The following is a 27548-nucleotide window of genomic DNA, read 5'->3' as shown; positions in this document are numbered from 1 at the left end:
ATGGGACTTCCCTGGTGGTTCAGTGGTTAGGACTCTGCATTTCCACTGCAAGGAAATGCATTTCCACTCTGCATTTCCATGAGTTCAATCCCTGATAGGGGAACTAAAATCCTGTATGCTGTGCAGCATGGCTAATAAAAATAACAACAGTGAATCGATTATAGGCTTACTATGTGCCAAATACTATCCTAAGGGGTTATATTAACTACTTAACTTTTTAAAAAGTAACCTAGTGAACTAGGCAGTGAGCTAAGGCAGTCATCCAAGTGGTAAGATAATTTGAAAATGGACAGAAGGAGGAAAATTATTATGCAAGTGTGTAAAAATGTGGGTGATAGAGACAAGCCAAAGCATTGACATATAATTCATATATTAAGGACCTCCTGTTACTGTGTTTTTGTGGATGTCTCTGTGTGCTTCTCTGGGTCATGGACATATTTTTGAAGACAACAAATTCGAATGGAATGGCAAGGTTAATACATGAGTGTAATTGTAAGAGACATAGCACAGTGATTAAGATATATTATCTTCTAGATAAGCTTGTCAAAAATGATTAGAAAAATAACAATACCAATAATATTTTAAATTCCCAAGAAATACAATTGTGAAAGCTGATGCTCAGAGAGTTCATGTAACTTCAAACAGAGTATATCCCCTCCTCTGCAGGAAAAAAAAAAGCTGGAAGCTAGTGGAAAATCAGGAGAATTTGAGGAAAGAAGATACACTAAATATTTGATGCACACCCAGTTGCTATTATTAGGCAAATACAAACAAAAAACACTCTCAGGTTCTTAAAAACTCAGAGATTTATCAGATTTATCAGCTTATTAAAAACCTTTTAGAGTGTTACCAGAACACTCACTGCAAGTTGACTTAGAGAAGAAAACACTGGATATAAATTTGAAGAGATCTGGAAACTATTATTGAAACAAGTAAATATTTAAATTTTTAGAATGAAACAATGAAACTAGTGAGAAGCTATTGATTCTGATAAGTGTAATTAATGTAATTATTGGAGAGAATGATGATCAAATTAATGGAGACTCAAAGAAGATAGAGAATTGAAAATAGAGCAAAACCATGTACCTTCTGTAATAGCATGTATTTCCTATGGTAAAGACTTTTCATCAGGATGATCAGCTCTAATATCTCACCCCAGGTGAGATGAGATAAAGTGAATTGTGTTTTATTCCTGAAAACAGTCTGATCTGATCACACAAACTAGGTATAATCACACGAAGTAGAGGATTGACAGCTAATCATTGAATGGAAACTTTGTAGTGTATCTGGACAATTCTGAGCTTGTATCTTTGGGGTTAATGCTTCTCAATGATTTAATCAAGTTAGAATTAGTCTATTGACAAGCCTCCATCTCCATTTAAGTCATACAGATGAAAAGGTGAAGAAAATGTTTAGGTGTTTTGACAGAAATGAACTGGAATGTGAAAAAATTTTTGATGAGGTCATCAAAAAATACATGCAGTCTTAATGTGATTGTTAGACTATTAAGAGTGAGGGAATGCCTCTTGACTAGTTAAATTATATAAGGAACACCGTGTTGTATTAAGCATTCCATATTAATAAAATTTGTTCTGAGTAAAACAGAATACTACAGAAGCAAAACATTTAAATTTCTGAAAATCTTTCACAAGTAGGGAATAGTTGAAGAATGTCACTCAGTCATGTCCAACTCTTTGCGACCCCATGGACTGGAACCCACCAGGCTCCTCTGTCCATGGAGTTCGCCAGGCAAGATTACTGGAGTGGGTTGCCATTCCCTTCTCCAGGGGATCTTCTCAACCCAGGGATCACTTTACAGGCAGATTCTTTACTATCTGAGCCACCAGGAAAGCCCAGAGAAATACCAATAACCTTAAAATATCTGTAGCCTTTCTTGTAGGTGGAGGATTAAATTAACATTGAGTAGCCCTGAGTGCCTGAATGCTTAGCTGCGCAGTTGCGGCTGACTCTCTAGGGACCCCAGGGATTGTAGCTCGCCAGGTTCCTCTGGTCAAGGGATTTTTCAGGCAAGAATACTGGAGTGGGTTGCCCTTTCCTTCTCCAGGTGATCTTTCCAACCCAGGGATTGAACCTGCATCTCCTGTGTCTCCTTGCATTTGCAGTGGATTCTTTACCCACTGAGCCACCAGAATAGCCCTAGAGAGTGAAATTTAAAAGAATAGTAGACACTACAGAACAAGTTATGAGAAAGAAATTTATAAAACCATTACTGTCCCCAAACGGAATATGATGCTTGAGAGATTAACTGTCATTCAGAGTGTTCAAACACAGGCTATTATCTGCACAGAGGATTCAAGAATGTTATGCATGGCTACCCCAGGTGATTCTGATATAGCAAATAGTCCTGAATTTATGACCTAGACTGAGTATTGAGAGATATTTTAAGATGAAGTTTTTAATGGCCTCATCCAAACAGTGTTTTTACAGGAACAGAAAAGTAGATATGATATAGACCTCTGGTTTACAATAGCCAAACTGCTTTTTCTAGTCCTCTGACAGTCATCTAAAAGCATTGGACATACCAGGTATAGTGTCTGTGTGTGTGTGTGTGCGTGTGTGTGCGTGTGTGTGTATGCATGCACACGTGCACTCAGTCATGTCCGACTCTTTGCGACCCCATGGACTGTATCTTATGAGGCTCTTCTGTCCATGGGATTCTCCGAACAAGAATACTGGAGTTGGTTGCCATGCCCTCCTCCAGGGGATCTTCCCAACCTAAGGATCGAAACTGTGGCTCTTATGTCTCCTGCATTGGCAGGAAGATTCTTTACCAGTCGAGCCACTGGGGAAGCCAGTACCAGGTAAACTGAGTTGTCAAATGGGCCACTTTTCTTTAAAACTGCAGCTCTTGTCTGCCTTCTTCAGGCAGTAGGCAGCATGTCAGTCTCATAATCTAAAATTGCAGCTCTTTTATATCTTCCTCAGTGACCCACACAGTGCCTTTTGCATAGCAGACATTTAATAATGTTTTGGGAACTGAATCTTCAGTTGCCTTTGTCTTCCTTATGGTTTATGGCTGCAGCTTTAATTCATTAGTACTTGCATTTCTCTGCCAGTTTTTAGAATAGCCAATGAGCTGTGATAGGATATACATTCATTAACAGATAATGGAAAGTTTGCTACATAGCATACATTTCCACAACTTCTTGCTAAATGGACTCTGAATTTCATTCAAGTAGTCACCCCTCATCTATGCAGACCTGTATCTTTGGACAAGTACATCCAACCTAAAAGTCTAGAAAAAGGCTCTGGTTGATTTAAACTAGTCAACATGTCTCAAATTCCACGCCACAGTGGCTTATTGTATGGGGACCCACGGCTTAAACTGAGCCAGTCAGATTCGGGGAGATGTTTCCTGGGGAATTGTGAGAGAATAGGTGATATAAATATTTTGTATCTTGCAACCTGTATAAAGAATTCTGAACTCGGTGTGTGTGTTAGTCGCTCAGTCATGTGCAACTCTTTATGATCCCATGGACTGTAGCCTACCAGGCTCCTCTGTCCATGGACTTCTCCAGGCAAGAATACTGGAGTGGGTAGCCATTCCCTTCTCCAGGGGTTATTCCTGATCCAGGGGTGGAACCTGGGTGTCCTGCATTGCAGGCAGGTTCTTTACCAAATTCTTTATCTCTGAACTCAAAGAAGGAAGTTATTAAACATGGAGTGGCAGAGTTAAGAGAACTACAGACAAATTCAGCATTTGTGGTAATGATGTTGTGATCTCTAGACAAAGGACTAGTGTGGTTTGGGCCTTCTGCTGTGAGCAAGCAGAATTGTCCTAACAGATCCAAAGAGTACAGTAATGAAACAATGAAAAACTTTTAATTTTTACTTCTTTCAACTCAGTCCCCCCATATCTCTCTGAACATTCATTCTTTGTTTCATTCACAAGGATTTCCGAGATAAGTTGTGTTTTTTGTTTCTCTGTAACTTTTTTTCAAATTATTTCCTCTATTGGTGGGGCCCTTCGGTGTCTTTCATTACTCTGTATCTATCCCCTTTTCAACCCATGTCTTTCATCTAGGCTAGATTGTCGCAACATCAGTTGTACATAAAATCTTAATAACTATTGTAGTACTTACATTTGGGTATTACATTATTTATGTCTGCCTTTTTGGATTTTTTTAGACCATAATTTAGTTTATGATCCCTAAACTCGACTAAGGATCTAGTTATTAAAGTATGAATAAATGAATATGCTCTAAATGGATGTGCTCTAGTTCTTAATTCTAAAGAAAATGTTAGGTTTACCACAAGTAGCTACAAACTTAGAAAGTTATTTCTACTTTTAACCACAGTGTTCAATAACAATTTTGATTCATTTTCCATCCATAAATCCAGTTTTGATTTTTTTTATAAGACACAGCACTTTTTCAGTGACATATTATAGGATACATTTTAAAAGGAAAGAGACTTCCCAAATAAATTTAATGTTAGAAAAAAAAGTGCAAGTATTTTCTCTGCATGCATACGCATCTCAAGATTTTAATTGCTTTTTACTTCAGGAAGGTTGTGATGTATAAACATTTTACAAATTCGATCTCAAAAAACCAATGATTTGAGTAATCTGTGTTTAATGTAAAAACAAAACATTAATTTGTTTGGTTTCTCATACAATGCATTTATTAAACATTTCAGTCTCAATCATTTCTTAAGATGTTAACATTTAATGGAGCCTAAAACCCGCTCTATTCATGGGAGTATATTTTGGACTTTTGAACAGCTTGAAGAAAAAATTAATGCCACAGTCTTTAGGTTGTGCTTAGAGCAAAGACAAAAAACATCCACTCATTCTTTCCAACTAATAAAATGTCTAATGATGCAGTTTCTACTATGACATTATTTTAAATTTATTATCATAGTGTTAAATATATTTTTGCTTCTGTTACTGAAGCTCAATATATCATTTGTGAACATTAGTTACTTTCACTTAATTTAGATTTTAAATGTTGATTTTTAACTTGGGTTCCAGGAAAATTCCAGAAAAATGAATATCTGCATTTAGCACGTATTTTTTTCTTGCCCTCAACTATAAATTTTATGACTTACCAGGGAATCTGTCAGGAAGTACAATTCTTCAAAATCCCTTTTTAGAAATAAAAAATAGCTATTTCTGCATCAAAGAAGGGATTCAGAATTACTGACATTCTGAAGGAGTGTGTGCTTTCATTATTGTTCCCACCTGTTTCTTTTATATTATAAAGTGGCAACTTATACTTAGAAATATACACATATATATGTATATATATATAAAGTTTTGCATTCAAACCTCTTTATCTGTAATTACCTACAACGAAAGAACACAAATCAAATAAAACTCTATAGAATATATCCTTATTTCAGAAGCGTGTGTATATATACACATATATATTTGTAAAACAATTCACTGTTTTGAAGGTGATTTTGATTTATAAAATGCTATTTACAAGTTTATGACAGAGAAATAATCTCAGCCTTTTATGATATTAAAATAAGCAGGGGATTTTTATTCTGGAGTGTGTTTCACCTGGTACAGATGAAATTGAGCAACATCATGGAAACCCTTCTTGGAGTGTGACCTTAGAGACGAAGCCTTGAAGGTGAAATAATAGATTTGCTATTTCTGGGTTCATGTTGAAAAAAAAATTACTGTTGATGTAGTCATGCTTCTCCACCAGGGAATTACTGGTCCCAAATTAGGACTGTCAAACTTTTCAACTCACAGTAAGATTCTTCATCCTTTACTTTTGTCTTAATACTCTCATCTCTTGTAGTGGTACCACAGAACCAATCATCTACATAGAATACCTATCAACAGCATTGTCATTTTCTTCAGTATAAGAATTTTTCTAACAGCTATCTGGATTAGAATGAGGCCCATAAAGCATCATTATTTGTGTCAAATTAATGTCTTTTTATTGTGCTAATCCATAATGACTGAAAATGTGCTATGAAATTCATATGCAAAATTCAAAACTCAAACTATTACCATGATCAAGGATAAGCTGACCTGCTGTCCTCCAGTTTTCTGAAGCATAAAATCTCTGAGTTAGCCAAGGGAACTTCAGCACCATTTTGTTTCTATAGCTCAGACTTCTAGCTTAATCATTAGTAAGGTATATTGGCCAGAAAACTACTTTGTGAGATTCTCAAAAGTTTCATTTTCATTCTTAAGCCCACTGATTTTGAAACATGTTATCAATACAATAAGGACTCTTGGAAAAAGCACATTTTACCTTATACTTACATAGTCAATTACAAAGCTTTACTGAAAGTCATAATTTTCCTGAGACTATCCCAGTGCATTTAAGGAAAAAAAAACAAATTTACTTATAGGAGAACAAGTAATGGGTGAATTGAGACCCAGAATTTGGATGATGAAAATCAAGATATTTTGCATAAACCTGAAAAGCAAACCATTTAAAATGGCTCATATTTTTGGAAGGAATAGAATAATAATATGTATATATTTGGTAATATTTTAAAAACCTAGATAGTGAATACTGAATTCTTCTATTAAAGATTTTATGTAAAAAATAAGCAGCAGTTAGGCAAAAGTTCACCCTGTGCTCTAAACCACAGCTTTTGTCAGGTTAATCTGTTAAAGAACTTCAGATTTTCAACCATTTATTTTCTGAAATTAAGTATAACTTAACAAAGCTAATTTCCAATGTTTCACGATGGTGAACATTTGCTTAAATGATATGGAGAAACACAAAATACAAACTGGGTAGTTAGAACTGTCTTCAGGGCTTTCAGAAAGGGGGAAGACGTGCACCTAGATGTGAGATGATAAACAGCCATTGTAAATAAGGGGAAGACTTTTGCTGGAGATTCATATCTCTATCATATTTTCCATAATATTGAACTAGATAAGATATACTCTATCATGAAATCATCAGTATAATTGAGAACACTTTGTGAAACTGTCAACTGTGTCACTTGTGAGCTTGTGATGTGTGTATATGTGTGGATGTGTGTATGACCAAAAAGCTCAAGTCATTTTATGCTAAATGAGCCTGGGAGCCATTTTGTAGAAGCTTCCTTTTTATTTTTTCAAAAAAAAATAAATAAGGCTTTGTGCTTATAATTTGATTGGTCCTGGAAGTGACAGGTGCGTTTATAATCAAGTGGAATCAAGAGTGACAAGGAAAAATAGAACTAGAGTTGTATTTCTTTTTTACAAGGGCATTCTTTTCCTAGAAGAATAACATTATTTTCTTTAATTTAAATGCCTTTATTTCTTACTTTCCAAATATTTGATTAAACAAATATCCCTTGCAGATGTGTGTTCAAAATCCTTGCTGAGATGCATAACTTTTATTCTTTGCAACTGATTACACAAATTCCTTCATTTCATTTTCTGCTTACCTCCTGATAAGAGAAATAGAATACTTGGTGAAGGACACCGACCACTAATGACTGTGTGGAGTGAGGGAAATTACAGTGACTTTGAAAGAATACAGCAACCAATGACAAGGTCATTAAAGTGAGGGCCTAGAGTTTCTGCAAAGTGTATATTTTAGGGAGTATTTGGAACAGTACATGCTGGACGGAAGAGCTATAGGAGAAGTAACATGCTAAGTCTTCTCATTGATAACATCCATAAATCTGCATATATTTCTTAACATTCTGTTTTGTTTTGTTTTGATTTGGATGTCTCTACACCATTCCTGATTTGTAGGACCAAGAAGATCTATTTTTTTTTTCCCCAAGGCAATTGTACTCATTTCTTCTCTAACATTTCAGTATTGCTAAATATGCATTTGCCTAGTCTTACATTTCTTTTTTATTATTATTACTTTAAGTTACTCACACAACCCTGTTGTGTGAGCCACAACAGGAGCTTCTGTTGGAACCATGGCTGTTAATTCAGTATTATTTCTCAATGCCCCTTGAAAATCCAAGGTATAACAATTTCCTTCTGTGTTCTAGGAGACAGACTTGTTTTCAATTAGATTTATAAATGAGGCTATCTAGCAACCAACAATTTACTGGCTTCATAAGATAGTAAGTTAAGAATTTCACAGCCATGCCTCCCGATTCCTTGGTGAAATTTGGAAAATGCTACATACAGAAAACTTAGTAAGGTACGAAGGCAAATATTGATATAGCTTGCTTGCACCAACTTCTTAGGATTTATTTCCTTATGTAAAACACCTTTTCTTTCTTTTCTGCTGCAAGAAATGGTATAAAACTCTCTTCTAAGACAGCTAGACATTTACCTATACTCTTAAAGGTGTCAACAAAATAAAACAAACAACAAAAAAATCAGATCAAATGGCAAAACCACACAAGTTACATATCACTGCCAAGGCATGGCAACAACAAAGAATTTCCTAAAAGTTACTTCAATCTTAAAACAAGAAATTTTTTTCTAAGTGACTAAAGAAAAAAAAAAATTGAGCTCCTGAATTAATACTTTTAAAAAAAATGTGATATTCTTCTAGGAGAATCTGAAACTCTTGTTAGGAAAGAATGAAATCAGCTAATAGCACTGAATTCAACATATGATTTGCATAAAACAATCTTAAATATTGATTTCAGGAATAAAATTTTAAAATAAAATTTTTCTTGATGTTAAATTATTCCTGGCTATATACCTTATAGGCACTAGAATCTGTACTTCATACATGTTCAATATTATGGTAAAAAAAATCCTGGAAACAGGCTGCAATTTTGTGTCAATTCCAAATGCCCAAGGAAAATACAAATTCAAAACACACATCACAGCATTATCCAGAGTTTAAGCCATTTAGGATATTACATCGATTTGTAAGTTCAATTCTCCAAAACCCTTTTCTTTAAGGTAATAACTTTATTTCGTCTTTATTGTATTTATGTCTTCATTACAATTAGTCCTCTATTAATAACAGCACAGTTTGTTTTAATGCTTGTGGAGTCTTGGTTTATTTTTTCCTCTGCTTTTAGGTGTGCTAATCTTTGTGCATGTGCGTTTTCTACCACATTGCAACAGGCAAGCTTTGGTTCAATTTTCTTGTCCTACACAAAGGAAGATTTTGAGTGCAGAATCTTAGCCACTAGGTCCTGGGTTGTCATTTTATTTTCCTCTCCTTGGGTGGATTTATTGGAAGGAAATGGGTAAAGGGCAGGGGGAGAAAGGGAAGGGATGACAGAGGGACAAAGGGACGAGTTCTCAGCTATGTCGACTCTTGATTCACAACTTTGCCTCCATTCATGGTCGGTGTTCCAGAACTTTTCCTTGAACGCCCTTGTTTCTCTCCAATTTCATGTAGTGATGGCTCTCGGTACATACACACTGGAAGGCAAAAAGCACATTAATTACTCACAACAATAGCGGACATCAAATTCAGCCCCAATAAACATCTCAGATTTGAATTTATTTAGTGTTCATTCTCATCACTAGCTCTTTTTCCTACCATGAAAACGAGTCTTAACTTAAAATATTTAATGGATACACAATTTTTTCTAGTTCTATCAGTCACACCCTTTTAAGTCTTCCTGAGCTGCAGACATATAAGTGGTTTCTGTTGCCTTATAGATAAGGCTTAATAAGTTTTTGCTGTCTACTAACCTATGTAACAGGATTTTTATCTAGAGTGAGAGGAGACATCGGGAGTATAACATTTAAAGGGAGGAAAGACATATCTTGTTTTTCAGACTTTAGTCTGCAATCTAGTTCTGATAGAGAAAAAAAAAATCTTATTTATGTGATCTTTTAATCTTTACCTTACTACAAGAAATATGATACTGTTATATCAATTGAAATTTTAGTGCCAAGTTTCAGGGTATCCTATATAAGAAATGATAATAGGAGAGAGAGCAGAGAAGAAAAAAAAAAACAACGCAGTTTTTCCAATTTCTTCATATTTCCCTCACCTAAGGTAATGAACATTCTATGGCTTCTTAGTTATTGATCAATAGGAAATGTGATTATGCAACCTTGAGGTTTCAGTTTGCATCTATATAAACAGTTCTTTTTATCTTCTATTGTTTTGTCTGGCTCTAAAGCTCAGTCATCTGTGAATTATCACAGCTCTTGCTAGATTACTGCATAGAAAGAACAATGTTTTTCAATTCACAGTTACTCTTGTAAGATAGCATCTATCAGCATATTGAGTACATTAAAACAGATTCATTTTACTGTCATGAGACAAATGTGACTGTATATGAGCATATGAAATATTTACTTAAATATCAAGAGATAGTTTCATCCTTGACTTAGGAATAAACAATTGCATACCCATATCTGTTGAATAATCACTACAGTACCTTGGCAATCTGAATGTTATTTCCAATCAAATTGCTTCTTCCTATAGGCTTTGCCCTGGGACTGGAAACCTGAGCATGGCCATGAATAAATAGATGTTGTATGGTGCTGAAGAGCACCAATTTAGGAGACACACTGTCTGGTCCACTTCCACACTCAGCCACTTTCTAGCTCTGTCCAATTGGACACCTAGTAAGCATCTAAAGATGTATAAGAAAAATGAAGAAGCTGATCTCCTCATGAAAATTCTGAATAAAAGATTTCAGAGAACACAGTGATAAACAGTTTTTACTGAAGATACATTCTAAATCCAAAACTAAATTAAGAGAGTTAAGAGACAAGTAAGTTTCTCCTCAGACTAGTTCAGTGATGAGGAGATGGGTTTCTTGCAACATCTGAGTAGGAGGGCTTCTTAAATGTTCATGTGCATTTGAATCACATAGGGGTATTATTAAAATGCAAATTCTGATTCAGAAGATCTATAGTGGGCTTAAATTCTGCATTTTTAGTAAGTGCCCAGGTGATGCTGATGCTAGCAAAATCTGAACCACACTGTGGTTACTATAAAATATATATAAAAGCATGTTGATTCAGTATATCATATATAAGTATTATATGGATTTTAGAATGAGATTTTAAAATATTTGTACTGAATGACCCCTCCAATATCCTCAAAGGACTAACTACCTTTGGCCTCACTAGCAAAGTGTACATAGGAAATTAGTTTAGAAAGAATAGATCCTATAATTTTCAGATAGTACTAGTAGGTAATTCAAGGGTCTGCTTTTCTTTTACTAAAGGCAGAAGATCCTTGCATAAGATTCTGTTAAACTCTTGAAATTCTTCAAGCCTAATGTCTCTTGCATATATTTCTGTTTTGGGAAAGTGTCAAAATCCCCCAAACTAAATAATATGTCTATGTGTGCAAAATATATAACCATGTGTTTATAACTGGTTAGTGCACATGGGAACCCAGAAGATGTAATGAAGTGATTGGACTGGAAAGCAATTTATATGATGCCATAAAGCCGTTTTTCCCTACTCTGTCACCTAATCAGCTTTGAAAATCCCCAAACCTGACCTGGGGCTTCCCAGGTGGTGGAAGTGGTAAAGTATCCACCTACTAATGCTTTCCTGGTGGCTCAGATGGTAAAGAATCCTCCTGTAATGCGGGAGACATGAGTTTGATCCCTGGGTTGGGAAGATCCCCTGGAGGAGGGCATGGCAACCCACTGCAGTATTCTTGCCTAGAGAATTCCCATGGACAAAGGAGCCTGGTGGGGTACAGTCCATAGGGTCACAAAGAGTCGGACACAACTGAGTGACTAAGCACAGCACAGCTAATGCAGGAGACGCAATTGATCCCTGGGTCAGAAAGATCCTGGAGAAGGAAATGGGAATCCACTCCAGTATTTCCTGCCCAGAAAATTCCATGGACAGAGGAGCCTATAGTCCATGGGGTCACAAAGACTATGGACTGCTAACTATGGACTCCTAAATCAGTCTCAAAGAATGAAAAAAAAATCTAATAAATTATAAACAATAGATTTTTGGCATGCAAATTTCTAAACTTCAGTTTAGAGACACAAAGAATATTACTCTTAATTTCCATTAAATAATATATTTTATAATTTTTGTGCTTGAATTTCTTAGTGTTGTAATTTCTTTTTAAAGTTTCCTTCTGTCATACACTCTACCCAAGACATTTGTTTTTAACTTATATCTTTTTTTGCTATTTCCCACTTACATATAAAATACCTAAGTTGTGATAACACAAAAGGTTGCCATTATAATTATCACTGCAAATAACTTTACTAATAATGTAATCCTGCTGGCCATCCAAGTAACAAGTCCCCAGAGTTTTCCAAGTTGGCATCTAAACTTTTTCAATGTTTCTGAAACAGTAAAAGTCACCAGTGTCATAGCAAAGTGTGCAGCTTGCTCTTTTTAAAGGACAATTCAATCACAAATTTTCCTGTTTTTCCATTAAATGAAGTAGTAAAATTCCAGGTTTGAAAAAAACTGTTCAAACTAGCTGGAAAATTAAAAGTAACAAAACAAATAAATTTATGTTAATTTCTTGGTCTTCAATTTTCATTGTTACTTTCAGGCTCTCCAATGCCAAACAAGGGGTATAAATCTCAATCAAATTTTAGAATTAAAAGGTAATTAAAAGAATATGATCTAATTCGAAAGCCAAGAAAGAAACGACAAAACACTTCTCCCAATATAACTTCCTTTGATAGTTGTATCAACACTCCATAACTGTGCTATTCTGTCTGAAAGATACATAATAAAATGATGACACAGAATACAAGAAGAAAACAAAGCATAACTGTACTATAAAGTGCATTATACGTCCAAAATATAAACCAAAATTACTGTAATGTACACAATAATCACAATGATAATCTCTAAAATTTGCATGCCAAAAATACATATATTTTAAAAGATTTTTAAAAATACTTTCAGACTGATTTACCAGTCCATATTCAGGTTATGAAATTCCAGCAGGGCTATTTAAAATCTTAAAAGATGATGCTATCAAATACACAAATTTGGAAAGCTCAGCAGCGACCACAAGACTGGTAAAGGTCAATCCTCATCCCAATTCCCAAGAAAGGCAGTACTAAAGAATGTTCAAACCACCAGACAATTACATTCATCTCTCATGCTAGTATGGTTATGCTCAAAATCCTCCAAGCTAGGCTTCAGGATTACATGAAGAGAACTTCCAGATGTTCACGCTGGGTTTAGAAAAGGCAGAGGAATCAGAGATCAAGTTGCCAATATTTGCTGGATCACAGAGAAAGCAAGGGAATTCCAGAAAAACATCTACCTCTGTTTCATTGACTACACTAAAGCCTTTGACTGTGTGGATCATAACAAACCATGGAAAACTCTTAAAAGAGATGGGAATACCAGACCATCTTACTTGTCTCCTGAGAAACCTGTATGCGGGTCAAGAAGCAACAGTTAGAACCCTGTAAGGAACAACTGGCTGGTTCAGGATTGAGAAAGGAGTACAATAGGCTGTTTATTGTCACCCTGTTTATTTAACTTATATGCAGAGCATATCATGCCAAATGCTGGCTGGGTGAGTTAAAAGCTGGAACCTAGATTGCTGGGAGAAATATCAACAACCTCAGATATGTAGGTGATACCACTCTAATGGCAGAGAGCAAAGAGAAACTAAAGAGCCTCTTGATGAGGGTGAAGGAAGAGAGTGAAAAAGCCAGTTTAAAACTCAGTATTAAGAAAAAACTAAGATCTCAGCATCCAATCCCATCACTTTGTGGCAAACAGAAGGGGGAAAGCTGGAAGCAGTGACAGATTTCCTCTTCTTGGGATCACTGCAGATGGTGACTGTAGCCATGGTATTAGAAGATGATTGCTTCTTGGCAGGAAAGCTATGACAAACCTAGACAGTGTGTTAAAAAGCAAAGACATCACTTTGCTGACAAGACTAATGTCCACATAGTCAAGGCTATAGTCTTTCCAGTAGTCATGTACAAATGTGAGAGCTGGACAGTGAAGAAAGCAGAGTGCTGAAGAACTGACGCTTTCAAACTGTGGTACTGGAGAAGACTCTTGAAAGTCCCTTGGAAAGCAAGGAGATCAAACTAGTCAATCTTAAAGGAAATCAACTGTGACTGATGCTGAAGTTAAAGCTCCAATACTTTTGGCCACCTGATGCGAAGAGCTGACTCAGTGGAAAAGACCCTGACGTGGGAAAGATTGAAGGCAGAAGGAGAAGAGGGCGACAATGATGAGATAGTTGGAAGCCATCACCAATTCAATGGACGGGAATTTGGGCAAACTCTGGGAGATGGTGAGGGACAAGGAAGCCTGGTGTGCTGCAGTCCATGGGATGCAAAGAGTCAGACACAACTTGGTGACTGAACAACAAGTCAGATCTAACTCTTTGCGACCACATAGACTGTAGCCCGGGATTAATCCCTTCAATAAATCTATTATTTCAGAGTCTTCAAAGCCATTTATTTATTTTCATAGTCAAACTGTCTTTAAATGAACTGTAACAACAGACAGAATTTTGCATTTAACCCTAACTGGGATTAACTGACTTCTCAGTCTGAATGACCACAGAGGGATGAGATTCTCATATAGAACCCAAACTGGCATTTGATTGTGAAGATTTTCCTGGATCTTGCTGGGGAGTACCAAAACCTGTCCAGGTGGAAATTCAAAGCCATTTTAAACTGACCAACTAAATATGATAACCAGGTGAATAAAGTAGGTGAGAAATTCCTCTCCTCATTTTTTAAATATAAAAGAAACGAAGTGACTTCCCTAAAATCAGATGGTGAAGAGTAGCAGAGCCAAATGAGAGTGTAGGATTTCAAAGTCTTAATCAAAATTTCTTAATAAAAGCACAGAAACAATTAGTCAAATAAGCGGTGCAAATAATTGTCTTATACCAGACAATTTTAAAGTTATTTCCATATATTAATCTAGATCCAAGCTGGCCTCATTTCTACCAAAGATTCCTAATGTCATTAAAAAAATGGAAATGAAAACAAATTCAGGATGCCTATTTAAAATAAATAGGTAACGAGTATTGGCAAGTAGGTGGAGGAACTGGAACCACTGTACACTGATGGAAGGAATTTAAAATGGACAGCCACTGTGAAAAACTAGACAATGATTTGCTCAAAAAATCAAGCATAGAATTACCATATGATCCAGATATGTCACTTGTGGATATATACCCAAGAGAAATAAAAGCAAGGGTGTGAATAGTATTTACACAGCCATGTTCATAAAAGCATTACTTGCAATAGCGAAAAGGTGCAAGCACCTTTGGTTGGTTGAACCAATGAACAGATACACAAAAGGTGGTATATGCATACAATAAAATAGTGTTCAACTTAGAAAGGAAGCAAATCCTAACACAAGCGTGCATGAACCTTGAGGACCTAAAGACAAAATGAAATAATAAGCCACTGGGGAAGCCTAAGCTAGGCATAAATGGAAACATCTTATGATTTTACTTATGTGGGATATCTAGAGTAGTCATATTAATAAAGTCAGAACATAGAATGTTTCCAGGGGCTGAGCGAAGGAAGTATGCAAGTAAATACTTAATGGGTACAGTGTTTCAGTTGGGGAAGAAGAAAAAATTTTAGGGATGGATGGTGGTGATGGCTGCAAAACACAGAAATGTACTCAATGGCACTGAAATGTACTCTTAAATTGGTTAAAATGGCAAATTTCATGTTGTGTATATTTGCACAACATACTTAAGAATTATACATAATTTTCAAAAGTCACACACACAGAAACAAACACCTTACATGTAAGCTGTAAACAAAGAAGTGACTATTAAAATCAGAGATGTCCTATTTGTATGGGAAGAACCAACAATTCCCCAATAGTCAACAGTATCAGTCTTAGAACTGTGCTAAGAAAAAGAGAATTGAGATACACTAAGGATATAGGACTGGGAAGAAAGCTGAGTGCCGAAGAACTGATGCTTTTGAACTGTGGTGTTGGAGAAGACTCTTGAGAGTCCCTTGGACTGCAGGGAGATCCAACCAGTGCATCCTAAAGGAGATCAGTCCTGGGTGTTCATTGGAAGGACTGATGCTGAGGCTGAAACTCCAATACTTTGGCCACCTCATGCAAAGAGTTGAATCATTGGAAAAGACCCTGATGCTGGGAGGGATTGGGGGCAGAAGGAGAAGGGGACAACAGAGGATGAGATGGCTGGATGGCACCACCGACTTGATGCACATGAGTTTGGGTGAACTCCGGGAGTTGGTGATGGATAGGGAGACCTTGCGAGCTGCGATTCATGGGGTTGCAAAGAGTCGGACACGACTGAGCGACTGAACTCAACTGAACTGAAGGATAAAGGGCTGGTGAGACGATAGGGAAATCTGATGAAAACATCCTAGGCCTTCGCTATCTAATACAGTATCCATTTTGCCTATGTGGTCACTGATCACTAAAAATGTGGCTACTCCTAATTCAGAAGTGCAAGAGGGATAAAATAAACACTGAATTTTAAAGACCACACTAAAAATTACATCTCAGTGGTAATGCTTTATATTACTTACATATTGAAATGATAATATCTGAATATACTAGATTGAGTACATTATTAAAATCCATTTCATGTTTATTTTTTATTTTTAAAATATGACTACCAGAAAATCTTAAATTAATAGAATACTTAGCTCATATTATATTTCTATTACACAATGCTCTCTTAGAAGAGTTTGCTCTTCTCTGGAAAAGAAGTGTCTTGATAAATGTCAAGAGCTTCCCAGGTGGCTCAGAGGTAAAGAATCCACCTGCCAATGTAGGGGATGTGGGGTTTGATCCCTGGGTTGGGAAAATCCCCTGGAGTAGGAAATGGCAACCCGCTCTAGTATTCTTGCCTAGGAAATTCCATGGACAGTGGAGCCTGGCAGACTACAGTCCATAGGCTTGCAAAGAGCTGGGCATGACTTAGTACACATGCAGGATTAATCTCAAAGCTACCAATTACTATATGATGGGGAGGGGAATTGAGAAAACTTCCTGACCTGACTGACCTGACCTCCATGCGCACACTTAGAAGAGACAGAGTATATTGGATTTCTTTGATGGAATGACCTGGTTCACAAAGCCTTTACTGACCCTTTCAATTTGGCTTTACTAATATTGCATCACTTGGATTCTATTATAGTATTTTCTTCTTTCCTCTCCTCAAATTCCAATTACTCTTTTGCTGGCTGATATCCAAAGAAGAATTTGTTTTAGTATTAACTTGTTCATTCATTCTATGAGCAGAAACAAACTGCTTTGTACCAGGTGCTCTGCTAGATTCTGTGGCAACTGCAAGAAATGATCTGATTCCTGCCCTCAAGGAGTTCAAGGCCAAGAAAGAGAGCATAGACATGCACACAGATCACAGAGAGGAAAGGGCCACAGCAGAGCTGAATGGGAATGAGTATCTAAAATAGCTCTTTAATGTTGATTTAGCCTTGAAGGAGGCAAAGGGTTTAGAGAAGTGGATGGGCTAATAAGTAAGAATGAAGGGATGGGACTGCCAGTGGTTAAGAATCTGCCTGCCAATGCAGGGTACACGAGTTCGATCCCTGGTCTGGGAAGATTCCACACACCAAAGGGTAACTAAGCCGGTGCATGACAACTATGGAACCAGTGCTCTAGAGCCCATGCTCCACAAGAGAAAGCACCACAATGAGAAGCCTGCTCGCCGCAACTAGAGAGGAGCCCCCACTCACCGCAGCTAGAGAAAGCCTGCACACAGCCAACGAAGGCCCAGTGCAGCCAAAAATTTAAAAAAAAAAAAAAAGAATGAAGGGATGAAGTGCAGGTTGTCTAAGAGAAACAGTGACTGCTGAAGGACGAGATAAAACTGAGGTGATGAGGGACGAGAGTGACCGAGCCAACTAGAGTCAGACCTTCTGAAGACCAGGAGAGAGGATTTAAGCCTGGATTTTGGTACATATCCGCCTGAATTTGATAGTGAACAAACAGCTAATAATATGCCCATCAAGTATATGAGTGTATAGGGAAAAATCTATTCAATCTCTTTATCTATAAAAATGTCCAACTATGTTTACATGACATGACTACAGCCAGGCAGGATAGTTAAGGAGAATCAGTCAAATTGACTCTTACTGCATAGATTCCATAAGGAATGGATGGCAACATTTCAAACTTCTATCAGTTGTTCTGATGCCTTGCAAACACCATCTTATTTTCTCAGGAACAAACCTAGCTGAGGTACTATTACGTGTGAGACCAGCTGCGTATCTAATATATATAGTTGGCTATCTGTATCCAGGGGGTTCTACATCCTCAGAATCAACCAAGGATTGGAAAACACTCAATTAGAAATTCCAGAAAGTTCCAAAAAGCGAAACTTGAATTTGTCCGGATCTAGCCATCTAGGGGGTCGCACAGAGTCGGACACGACTGAAACAACTTAGCAGCAGCAGCAACCATTTACACAGTGTTTACATTGCATTGAAATGAAGTAAAGTGAAGTCGCTCAGTTGTGTCTGACATTTTGCAACCCCATGGACTGTAGCCCACCAGGCTCCTGAGTCCGTGGGATTCTCCAGGCAAGAGTCCAGGAGTGGGTTGCCATTTCCTTCTCCAGGGGATCTTCCCAACCCAGGGATGGAACCTGGGTCTCCCGCATTGTAGGCAGACGCTTTACCATCTGAGCTACCAGGGAAGCCCTACATTGCGTTAGGTACTATAAATGATCTAGAGATGATTTAAAGTATCCAGGAGTATGTGTGTAGTATATATATGCAAATACTATGCTATTTCATATAAGGGACTTGAACATCTGCAGATTTCAGTATCAGCAGGGATTCCTGGAATGAACCGCAAATACTGAATGATGACTATACTTGACATCTAACATATTTTAAGTTCCATAATTTTGACTGTTATTGAAAGGTGGGGCTCTCTTGGTTAAGCTAACTAACATACTGACACGGGCTATCCTTTTGTTTTGTGGGGAGCATAAGAAGAATAAATAGTAAGTGATAAATCAAGAATTACTAGTTCCACATATAAGAATCCTATATATTTGACTGTACACTAAAAATTAATCACAGCTTTTTATAGCTATTGGTACTAGAATTTTAAGTTCTGGTATTAATTTCCAATTATCTATTACTAAGCAACTGTGAAAAACCTTTAAGAAACATTTCTAAGGAACCATCTAGATGCTGATCTTCAACAGTTACATATATTCTACAGCTCCTAAATTGTGCTTCTCAAATTCTCCTGTCCCGTGTAAGTCAAGTTTTTTCTTCCCAATAATTGATTCCTGATTTTAATTTGCAGTAGTTCAAAGGACTTTTCCATCACTTTCTATTACAATAAGATTTTATTTCCTTATAAAACATATTTATTAGTGTAGGCCTTAGAATTTTTAAAAATCTATCTGACTTTGAATATTTTCTTCCAAAGTGCTTTGCTTTATATATTCTATCCACTACAGCTATGAGAGCAAAGTTTGATATTCCAGTTATTTTGATATTTCTAAATTGAGAATAAAGTGAATAAAACAAAAAATCTAACTTACTATATTTCTTGTCCTCCCAGCTCCACAAATCTGTTTCACAGAAACTCAGACTCAGTGCTACCTTAGATTTAACAACTGGAAACAAATTCTCTATGGGAAACTTGGGATGTTACTATCTAATCATGTATCATTCAGAATCCTATGGGCTTCATTTGTGATACAGGCTTTATTTTTAGTGGGCATGATTTAATGGCCATTTGTTGGTACAGAATTGATTTCTTTGGTGTTACTTACCAATTTAACTTCATATTATTTTTACAAGTTTCAATATCCAAATTTCAAGAATGCTTAGTATCCTAATATAATACCCGCCTGATTAACAATGTTACTTCTCCATCACATGGCTCTTCTGGGTTGTCTTGATCATATTTCTTGCTCTTTTTCAAGTATGATAAAATATACTTGCTGTTTTTTCACCCCACATAATGTTTCTGAGATAAGTATGATGGTTCCTCTAACACATGTGATATCATAATGTCATTGCTTTTGTTTTAGTTGCTAAGCCATACCCAATTCTTTGTGACCCCATGGACTGTAGCCTTAAATTTCCCAGGCAAGAATACTGGAGTGGGTTGCCATTTCCTTCTCCAGGGCATCTTCCTGACCCAGGGATTGAACCCACGTCTCCTGCACTGGCAGGTAGATTTACTGCTGAGCCACCAGGCAAGCCCTAGTTTTGGATAAATGGTAGAAGGAGATAATGCTTTGAAAAGGGAAGTATTTCTGTATGGCTCTTTAGAACTCTTTCTTCAAATCAGTTTTCTATTTTCCCTCTTTTCTCATATATGTTTAAATTTCTTCTTCTTTCCCTTCTCCCTCCCCCACTCTTGCTCTTCCTCCTCTTCTTCTGAAAGTTTCATTTTATTCATGTTTTGACTTTTCTTGATTTATAGTACATTGGAGCAGAAGGGTTTATCCCAGGTTTCGGCATAAAAATGAGGCAGAGATTTCATGAGAGAATACTCTTCCTTATTTGCAGACACAGGGACAAGTGAGGGTTTCTAATAAAATAACTCACGTTACATATTGTTTTAAGACATGGCATCCATTAGGAATCCTTAGTTCACCCCTTCAATATGAAGAGGACACACCTGCATGATTGACACCCATAACTAAGTGACTTGGTGTAGCAAAGGCTGTCATTTTCACAGCTTCCTGGGAGATCGTGGCCATACGTCTATAGAAAGTCCTGCAGTCCTGTTATCAACTAAAATTCTACACTTGGTCATAACAAGACCATAGGCTACCAACTTATGTTAACATATGGTATTTGTTCTATTTAAATTTTGCTTTATTTTTAAATGCAAGATTGTGCCATTAGAAAAGAAAGAGACCAAACATATATCACATATAACACATATATCATCCTCTCTTTGTGAGGTTACGTATGGGTCTTTCCAGGATTGACTTTCCACTTAGTATTTTTCTATTCGATTCTTTCACTTGTACCTCTGCTGTGAATGTAGTTATCAGAATCAGCAGGTGTCCCTTGCCATTATAATAGCTCAGATTCCCTGTTTGAAACACTTAACATTCAATAGTTGATTTTATTTTAGTTATCTTACATTTCTCTTGAAAAACAAACTAAAATAATGTCTTTCTTAAAACTGAAACCCCAGGGGTTGCTGTTATTTATAAACCAAACTATAATAAGTCAGGTTCCAGGTACCATCCAAGGGGTATTCCTCTAAGAAACTGCTGTCTTCTTAACCATTTGTTGTTTTAGTCAGTAAGTCATGTCTGACTCTTTGTGATCACAGGGACTAGAGCCCACCAGGCTCTTCTTGCCCATGGGATTTCCCAGGCAAGAAGACTGGAGTGGGTTGACATTTCCTCCTCCAAGGAATCTTCCCTGACCTAGGGGCAGAACCTGCATCTCCTGTGTCTTCTGTATGGGCAGGGGGATTCCTTATTGCTGAGTCTAAGCTAATATTAATTGAGCACTTACTCGGTATCTGCACTTTATATACAGTAAGATTATTTTAAATGACCTTAGACAGTTTAATTGATCCCTTTCTCAGTTAAGGAAACTGAGGAGCAGAAAAGGTAGTTTGTTTAAAGTCATTCACTGACATAAACAGAATCAGCTTCAAATTCATGTGTGATTAGCTCCAGAGTTCCTGCTCTAAGCTTATAGTCAAACAGCTTAATGAGTTTAGAGAAAAAACTTAGTTGCTTGGTCTCAGTCAAAATCTTGATCCCAGGGACTTCTCTGGTGGTCCAAGGGCTAAGACTCCATGCTTCCAGTGTAGGGGGCTGGGGTTCAATCCCTGGTCAGGGAACTAGATCCTGCATGTAACTTAAAAGTCCCACGTGCCACAGCTAAAGATCCCGCATGCTGCAACTAAGACCCAGTGTAGCCAAATAAATATTAAAAAAAAATCTTGACCCCAAACCTCATGGGGGTGCTCAGAACTTCGTGGAATCCTCCTCCATTTCTCTAGCCAATCCCCTCTCCCGGTCTTCCATATCTCTCCTTCCTCCTCAAACTCTGAAAACTGCCTCATACCCTCCTTAGACTCAGGAAATAGGCTTGCTTTCTTTCCTTTTCCTTTCTCTTTTTCTCCTTCTCCATTTATCTCTCCCTCTTCCCTTCCTTTTTGTCAGTAACGACACTCTGAATTCACTTAGAAAATACATGCAGAAGAGAAAGCATTCATATTTCCACCAGAAAAGTTATACAAACCTGCACACATCTGCTTGTGCATATCCTGGCTTCCTGCTTGTTAAAAATGCTTGAACTCTTCCTGTTTCTATTTAAATCTAGACTTAACTTTGCCACTTGTGTACTTGATCCCATCCCCTCTGGTCAGTATTACTCAGTGACCCTCTCTCCTATAATACCAATTTCCCCTTCTCCCCCATCAGTCTATAAATATGCTAAATAGCTTTAAACAAACAAACCCCAACACATAGCCACCATGTTTCTCTCCACCTTGTGCTCCATTTCTCTATTTTCCTTTTATAACAAGACTCCTCAGAAGTGTCATTTAATATTACTTTCTTCTTTCCTTTAACTCTTGTTACAACTTCTATCAACTCCAATTAGACATTCCCACAACTCCTCTGAAATCAGTCCTGTGAAGTCACTATTGAATGTATGGTCAGTCCTCTTTCAACAGCTTGCTGGATGCTCTACCAGTATTTGGTAGAGATAACAACTCTAATCTTGACTTCCCTGGTGGCTCAGTTTTGCCTCTTTCTAGTTATATGCACCCGGAGAAGGAAATGGCACCCCACTCCAGTACTCTTGCCTGGAAACACCCATGGACGGAGGAGCCTGGTAGGCTGCAGTCCATGGGGTCACTAAGGGTCAGACACAACTGAGCGACTTCATTTTCACTTTTCACTTTCATGCGTTGGAGAAGGAAATAGCAGCCCACTCCAGTGTTCTTGCCTGGAGAATCCCAGGGACAGGGGAGCCTGGTGGGCTGCCATCTATGGGGTTGCACAGAGTCAGACACGACTGAAGCGACTTAGCAGCAGCAGCAGCAGCAGCAGCTATTTGGACCTAGGTGAGCTATGTAACTGCTCTTAAACTCAGTTTCCTGATGTTTAAAATTGGGATAATATTCTTAATCTTAATGTTTCCTCCCAAAGTGTCACTGACTAGCAAATGATACTCTTGTTAGGAGGAATGTTGAAAATAACAAAAAATCTTTCAAATGTTTTGAAATTTGTACTTAGCAAATTGTAATTTTGCACATAGTATATAGTACAACTGCTACTGATTATTACTTTTATATTACTGCTGGATTCTTATAAATCATTAAAAAGTTGAAAGTTTTGATAATTATTGAAGAAACTAGGTGTAAATCTTCGAGAGTCAGTATTTCTCTGGACTGAAGAGTTGAGAAACTTGAGAGGAAGGCAACTGTAATTGTTGCTGACGGATTCTGTTTTCCAAATGGAGGCAAGATAATTCCAATTTCTAATAAAACTCATAAATGACACTTGATAAAGAACCCTCATGTTATATCAGTTTCCATCAAAGAGGAATGAAATATGACTAATCTTTTTATTACTACCAATTTAATCAAATTTTCCTTGGCACTCTGTAATTTCCAAGAAGTGGAAAGGTTAGATTGCTCTGTTAGTTAATGTACCATTAAAGAAACTTAATTGTCTTAATAGCAGATCATGGAAGAGTGTGGGCAATTAACAGGAAGCAATTTCACACCTTAATTAATGTCACAGAGAATCCCTTTGGAACTGTAGAAGAACTTTAAGTGCTGGTTCAGAAGCAATGCATTGCCAAAGGGACGCACCCAGTGTGCTGTAAATATTTATTATAAAGAGTTGGGAGACATCATGAACAAAAAGATCTGTACCTTCATTTAGAAAGAGATCAGAAGCAGTATTTGTGTGCATGAGAGAGAGAGAGAAAGAGAGAGAGAGAGAGAGAGAGAGAGATGGAAGAAGAATGTGTCACGGAGAGTAGGAGGGCTTTATTGAAGATTAAATTAAAAACCAGAGAAAAAGCTGCATTGAATGAGTTACAGTGGTTTGGGGGAATAAGTTGTCACAGGCTGGCAGAGATCCCACACTCAAAAGATGGAAAGAGAGAGAGAGAGAGAGAGAGAGAGAGAGGCTGCTATTATATTTTCTGTAACGAAAACTATCAGGAGCATAAAAGGTACATTTTTACTACATCTCTGTTTTTTGTCTTTTAGTATTGTTGGGGCCAAAAGACAATTTTGGAAAAAACAAGTCATCTAGTTTTCTTTCAAGTTAAATGACATAAAAACATCAAATAATTTGCCATTAGTCATCTTCTCAATAGTAGCTTTACAAAGTCATGACTCCTGATTTATTCACTTCTTTGGTGTCTTAGTACATAGTTTTTAAATAGATTATTTTCCCTCCAAATTCAATTTTCATTGTCTCTAATACTTTGTTCAATACCATGCCTGACAGCCTTTCTCCAGTACCTAACACAGTAACACAATGTCCAATTTCCAAGGGAAAATGGAAAAGGCACTTTGCATTGATCTGACAGATTTGAGAAATCCAAACTTCTTACAGTGTCTAATCTTCATACTATTTCAGTGAAATAGATGGAATTTATAATCAACTGCATTTCCAGAGATAACTTACTTTGAAGTAATAAATTATTTTCTCAAAATTACTTAGTAAATCATTGGTAAGATTTTTTTTAAGACATTTATCTGGATTTATTAGCGGCAAAGTCTATTTTCTTCTAATTTTTAAATTTATTTATTTTAATTGGCGGCTAATTACTTTACAATATTGTAGTGGTTTTGCCATACATCGACATGAATCAGCCATGAGTGTACATGTGTCCCCCATCCTGAACCCCCCTCCCACCTGCCTCCCCATCCCATTCCTCTGGGTCAGCCCAGTGCTCTGGCCCTGAGCACCTGTCTCATGCATCGGACCTGGTTGGCAATCTGTTTCACATATGGTAATATACATGTTTCAATGCTATTCTCTCAGATCATCCCACCCTCTCCCCCTCCCACAGAGTCCAAAAGACTGTTCTATACATCTGTGTCTCTTTTGCTGTCTCTCATGTAGGGTTATCGCTACCATCTTTCTAAATTCCATATATATGCGTTAGTATATTGTATTGGTGTTTTTCTTTCAAGGTAACTTCACTCTGTATAATAGGCTCCAGTTTCATCCACCTCATTAGAGCTGATTCAAATGTATTCTTTTAAATGGCTGAGTAATATTCCATTGTGTATATGTACTACAGTTTTCTTATCCATTCATCTGCTGATGGATATCTAGGTTGCTTCCATGTCCTGGCTATTATAAACAGTGCTGCGATGAACACTGGGGTACACGTGTCTCTTTCAATTCTGGTTTCCTCGGTGTGCATGTCCAGCAGTGGGACTGCTGGGTCATAAGGCAGTTCTATTTCCAGTTTTTTAAGGAATCTCCACACTGTTCTCCATAGTGGCTGTACTAGTTTGCATTTCCACCAACAGTGTAAGAGGGTTCCCTTTTCTCCACACCCTCTCCAGCATATATTGCTTGTAGACTTTTGGATAGCAGCCATTCTGATCAGTGTGAGATGGTACCTCATTGTGGTTTTGATTTGCATTTCTCTGATAATGAGTGATGTGAGCATCTTTTCATGTGTTTATTAGCCATCTTCTTTGGAGAAATGTCTGTTTAGTTCTTTGGCCCATTTTTTGATTAGGTCGTTTATTTTTCTGGAATTGAGCTGCAGGAGTTGCTTGTATATTTTTGAGATTCTTTGTCAGTTGCCTTGTTTGCTATTATTTTCTCCCATTCTGAAGGCTGTCTTTTTAACTTGCTTATAGTTTCCCTCGTTGTGCAAAAGCTTTCAAGTTTAATTAGGTCCCATTTGTTTATTTTTGCTTTTATTTCCATTACTCTGGAAGGTGGGTCATAGGGGATCCTGCTGTGATTTATGTTGTAGAGTGTTTTGCCTATGTTTTCCTCTAGGAGTTTTATAGTTTCTGGTCTTATGTTTAGATCTTTAAACCATTTTGAGTTTATTTTTATGTATGGTGTTAGAAAGTGTTCTAGTTTAATTCTTTTACAAGTGGTTGACCTGTTTTCCCAGCACCACTTGTTAAAGAGATTGTCTTTAATCCATTGTATATTTTTGCCTGCTTTGTAAAAGATAAGGTATCCATAAATGAGTGGATTTATCTCTGGGGTTTAGATTTTGTTCCACTGATCTATATTTCTGTCTTTGTGCCAGTACCATACTGTCTTAATGACTGTAGCTTTGTAGTATAGCCTGAAGTCTAATTGATTACTATCAAGTTAATTTCTTAGTGATCAATTTGGCATAATATTTGGTATTACCTCTATTAAGTCCATTTAGTAATTTAACCTAGCACTAATGTACAACCATCCTAAGAGCAGTAGGAAAGCTAAGCATGTAAAATGTTTAATACATTTAATTCCACGGTGTCAGAATGAGAATTTACTCTATATTAGATTTGTTGTGGTTTAGTTTCTAAGTTGTGTCCAACTCTTTGTGATCCCACTATGTCAAAGAATTTGCTCAAATTGAGTTGGTGATGCCATCCAACCATCTCATCTTCTGCCACCCCTTTCTCCTTTTTCCTTCAATCTTCCCCAGCATCAGGGTCTTTTCCAATGAGTTGGCTCTTCACATCAGGTGCCCAAAGTATTGGAGCTTCAGCTTCAGTATCAGTCCTTCCAATGAATATTCAGGTTGATTTCCCTTAAGATTTACTGATTTGATCTCTTTGCAGTCCAAAGGACTCTCAAGAGTCTTCTCTAGCACTACAATTTGAAAACATTGGCACTCAGCCTTCTTTACAGTCAAACTCTTACATCTGTACATGACTACTGGAAAAACCATAGCTTTGACTCTACAGACCTTTGTTGGCAAAGTGATGTCTCTGCTTTTTAATAAGCTGTCTAGGTTTGTCATAGCCTTCCTTTCAAGGAGCAAACATCCTTTAACTTCATGGCTGCAGCTACTATCTGCAGTTATTTTGGTGCCTAAGAAAATAAAATCTGTCACTGCTTCCACTTTCTCTCCCATTTGCCATGGAGTGATGGGACCAGATGCCATAACAGATTAGACTTCTAAAATATATAGATCATAATAATTTGAATATATTTAAATAATTCCTATGGCCAGATAGGGTCAAAGTAAGCATAGAAACACCAAGGTCAGTTTAGAACACCAAATCTCAAACCTAGTTGCCATCAAAATTACTTAGACAATAAAATCTGAATACTTGGGAGATTTGACCTAAGAATTGGTACTTTTAAAACCACTACAGGCGGTTCTGATACTAATGCTTGGGAAAATATGATCTACATTATACTACTGGAACTTTATTCAGATTCTATTAGTTTAAAGCAATGGTTCTAACAGGCAGAATGAATAACTGTAACTGTCCTAAAGGTGTGTGAGTAAAGGTATGTACATGTTGTGTTAGTCTTATCTTCCCACTAGAAAATAAATTGGTAGAAACTGGTAAATGTTCTTTGAGTTCAAATTTAGTATTTCTATAGCAGTGGCTTTTAACTGATATTTACTAATTTCACTTTAGAAATATATTTCTCACTCAAGGATTAAGTTCTTGAACCTTAACTCTTAGAAAGCACTCACACTCTTTTCAGGAGGAAGAAATTCAATTCTGAATATCCAACCACCTGCAGGAGCTGAGCAATGAGCTCTTTGCAGGAGGAAGGAGGAGAAGAGGAGGAGACTGTCTCTAGTTCTTTGTCAGA

General features: G+C 37.0%; 1 protein-coding gene across 3 annotated transcripts in view; it reads right to left on the bottom strand.

Moving 5' to 3' along the window:
* Positions 4622–27548, bottom strand: part of FGF12 (fibroblast growth factor 12) — a 613055-nt gene continuing 590128 nt past the window's right edge. For all 3 annotated transcript variants that reach the window (XM_005675116.3, XM_005675114.3, XM_013963800.2), the window contains one exon: positions 4622–9280. In XM_005675116.3, coding sequence (XP_005675173.1) covers positions 9162–9280 — 119 coding nt within the window. In that variant the 3' untranslated portion in view covers positions 4622–9161. The remainder of the gene's footprint in view (positions 9281–27548) is intronic.

The sequence above is a fragment of the Capra hircus genome, chromosome 1 (genome assembly GCF_001704415.2).
Source record: "Capra hircus breed San Clemente chromosome 1, ASM170441v1, whole genome shotgun sequence".
In the NCBI taxonomy this organism is placed as follows: Eukaryota; Metazoa; Chordata; class Mammalia; order Artiodactyla; family Bovidae; genus Capra; species Capra hircus.
The sequence above is the reverse complement of the archived record's forward strand: the minus strand, read 5'-3'. Positions and strand labels throughout refer to the sequence as shown.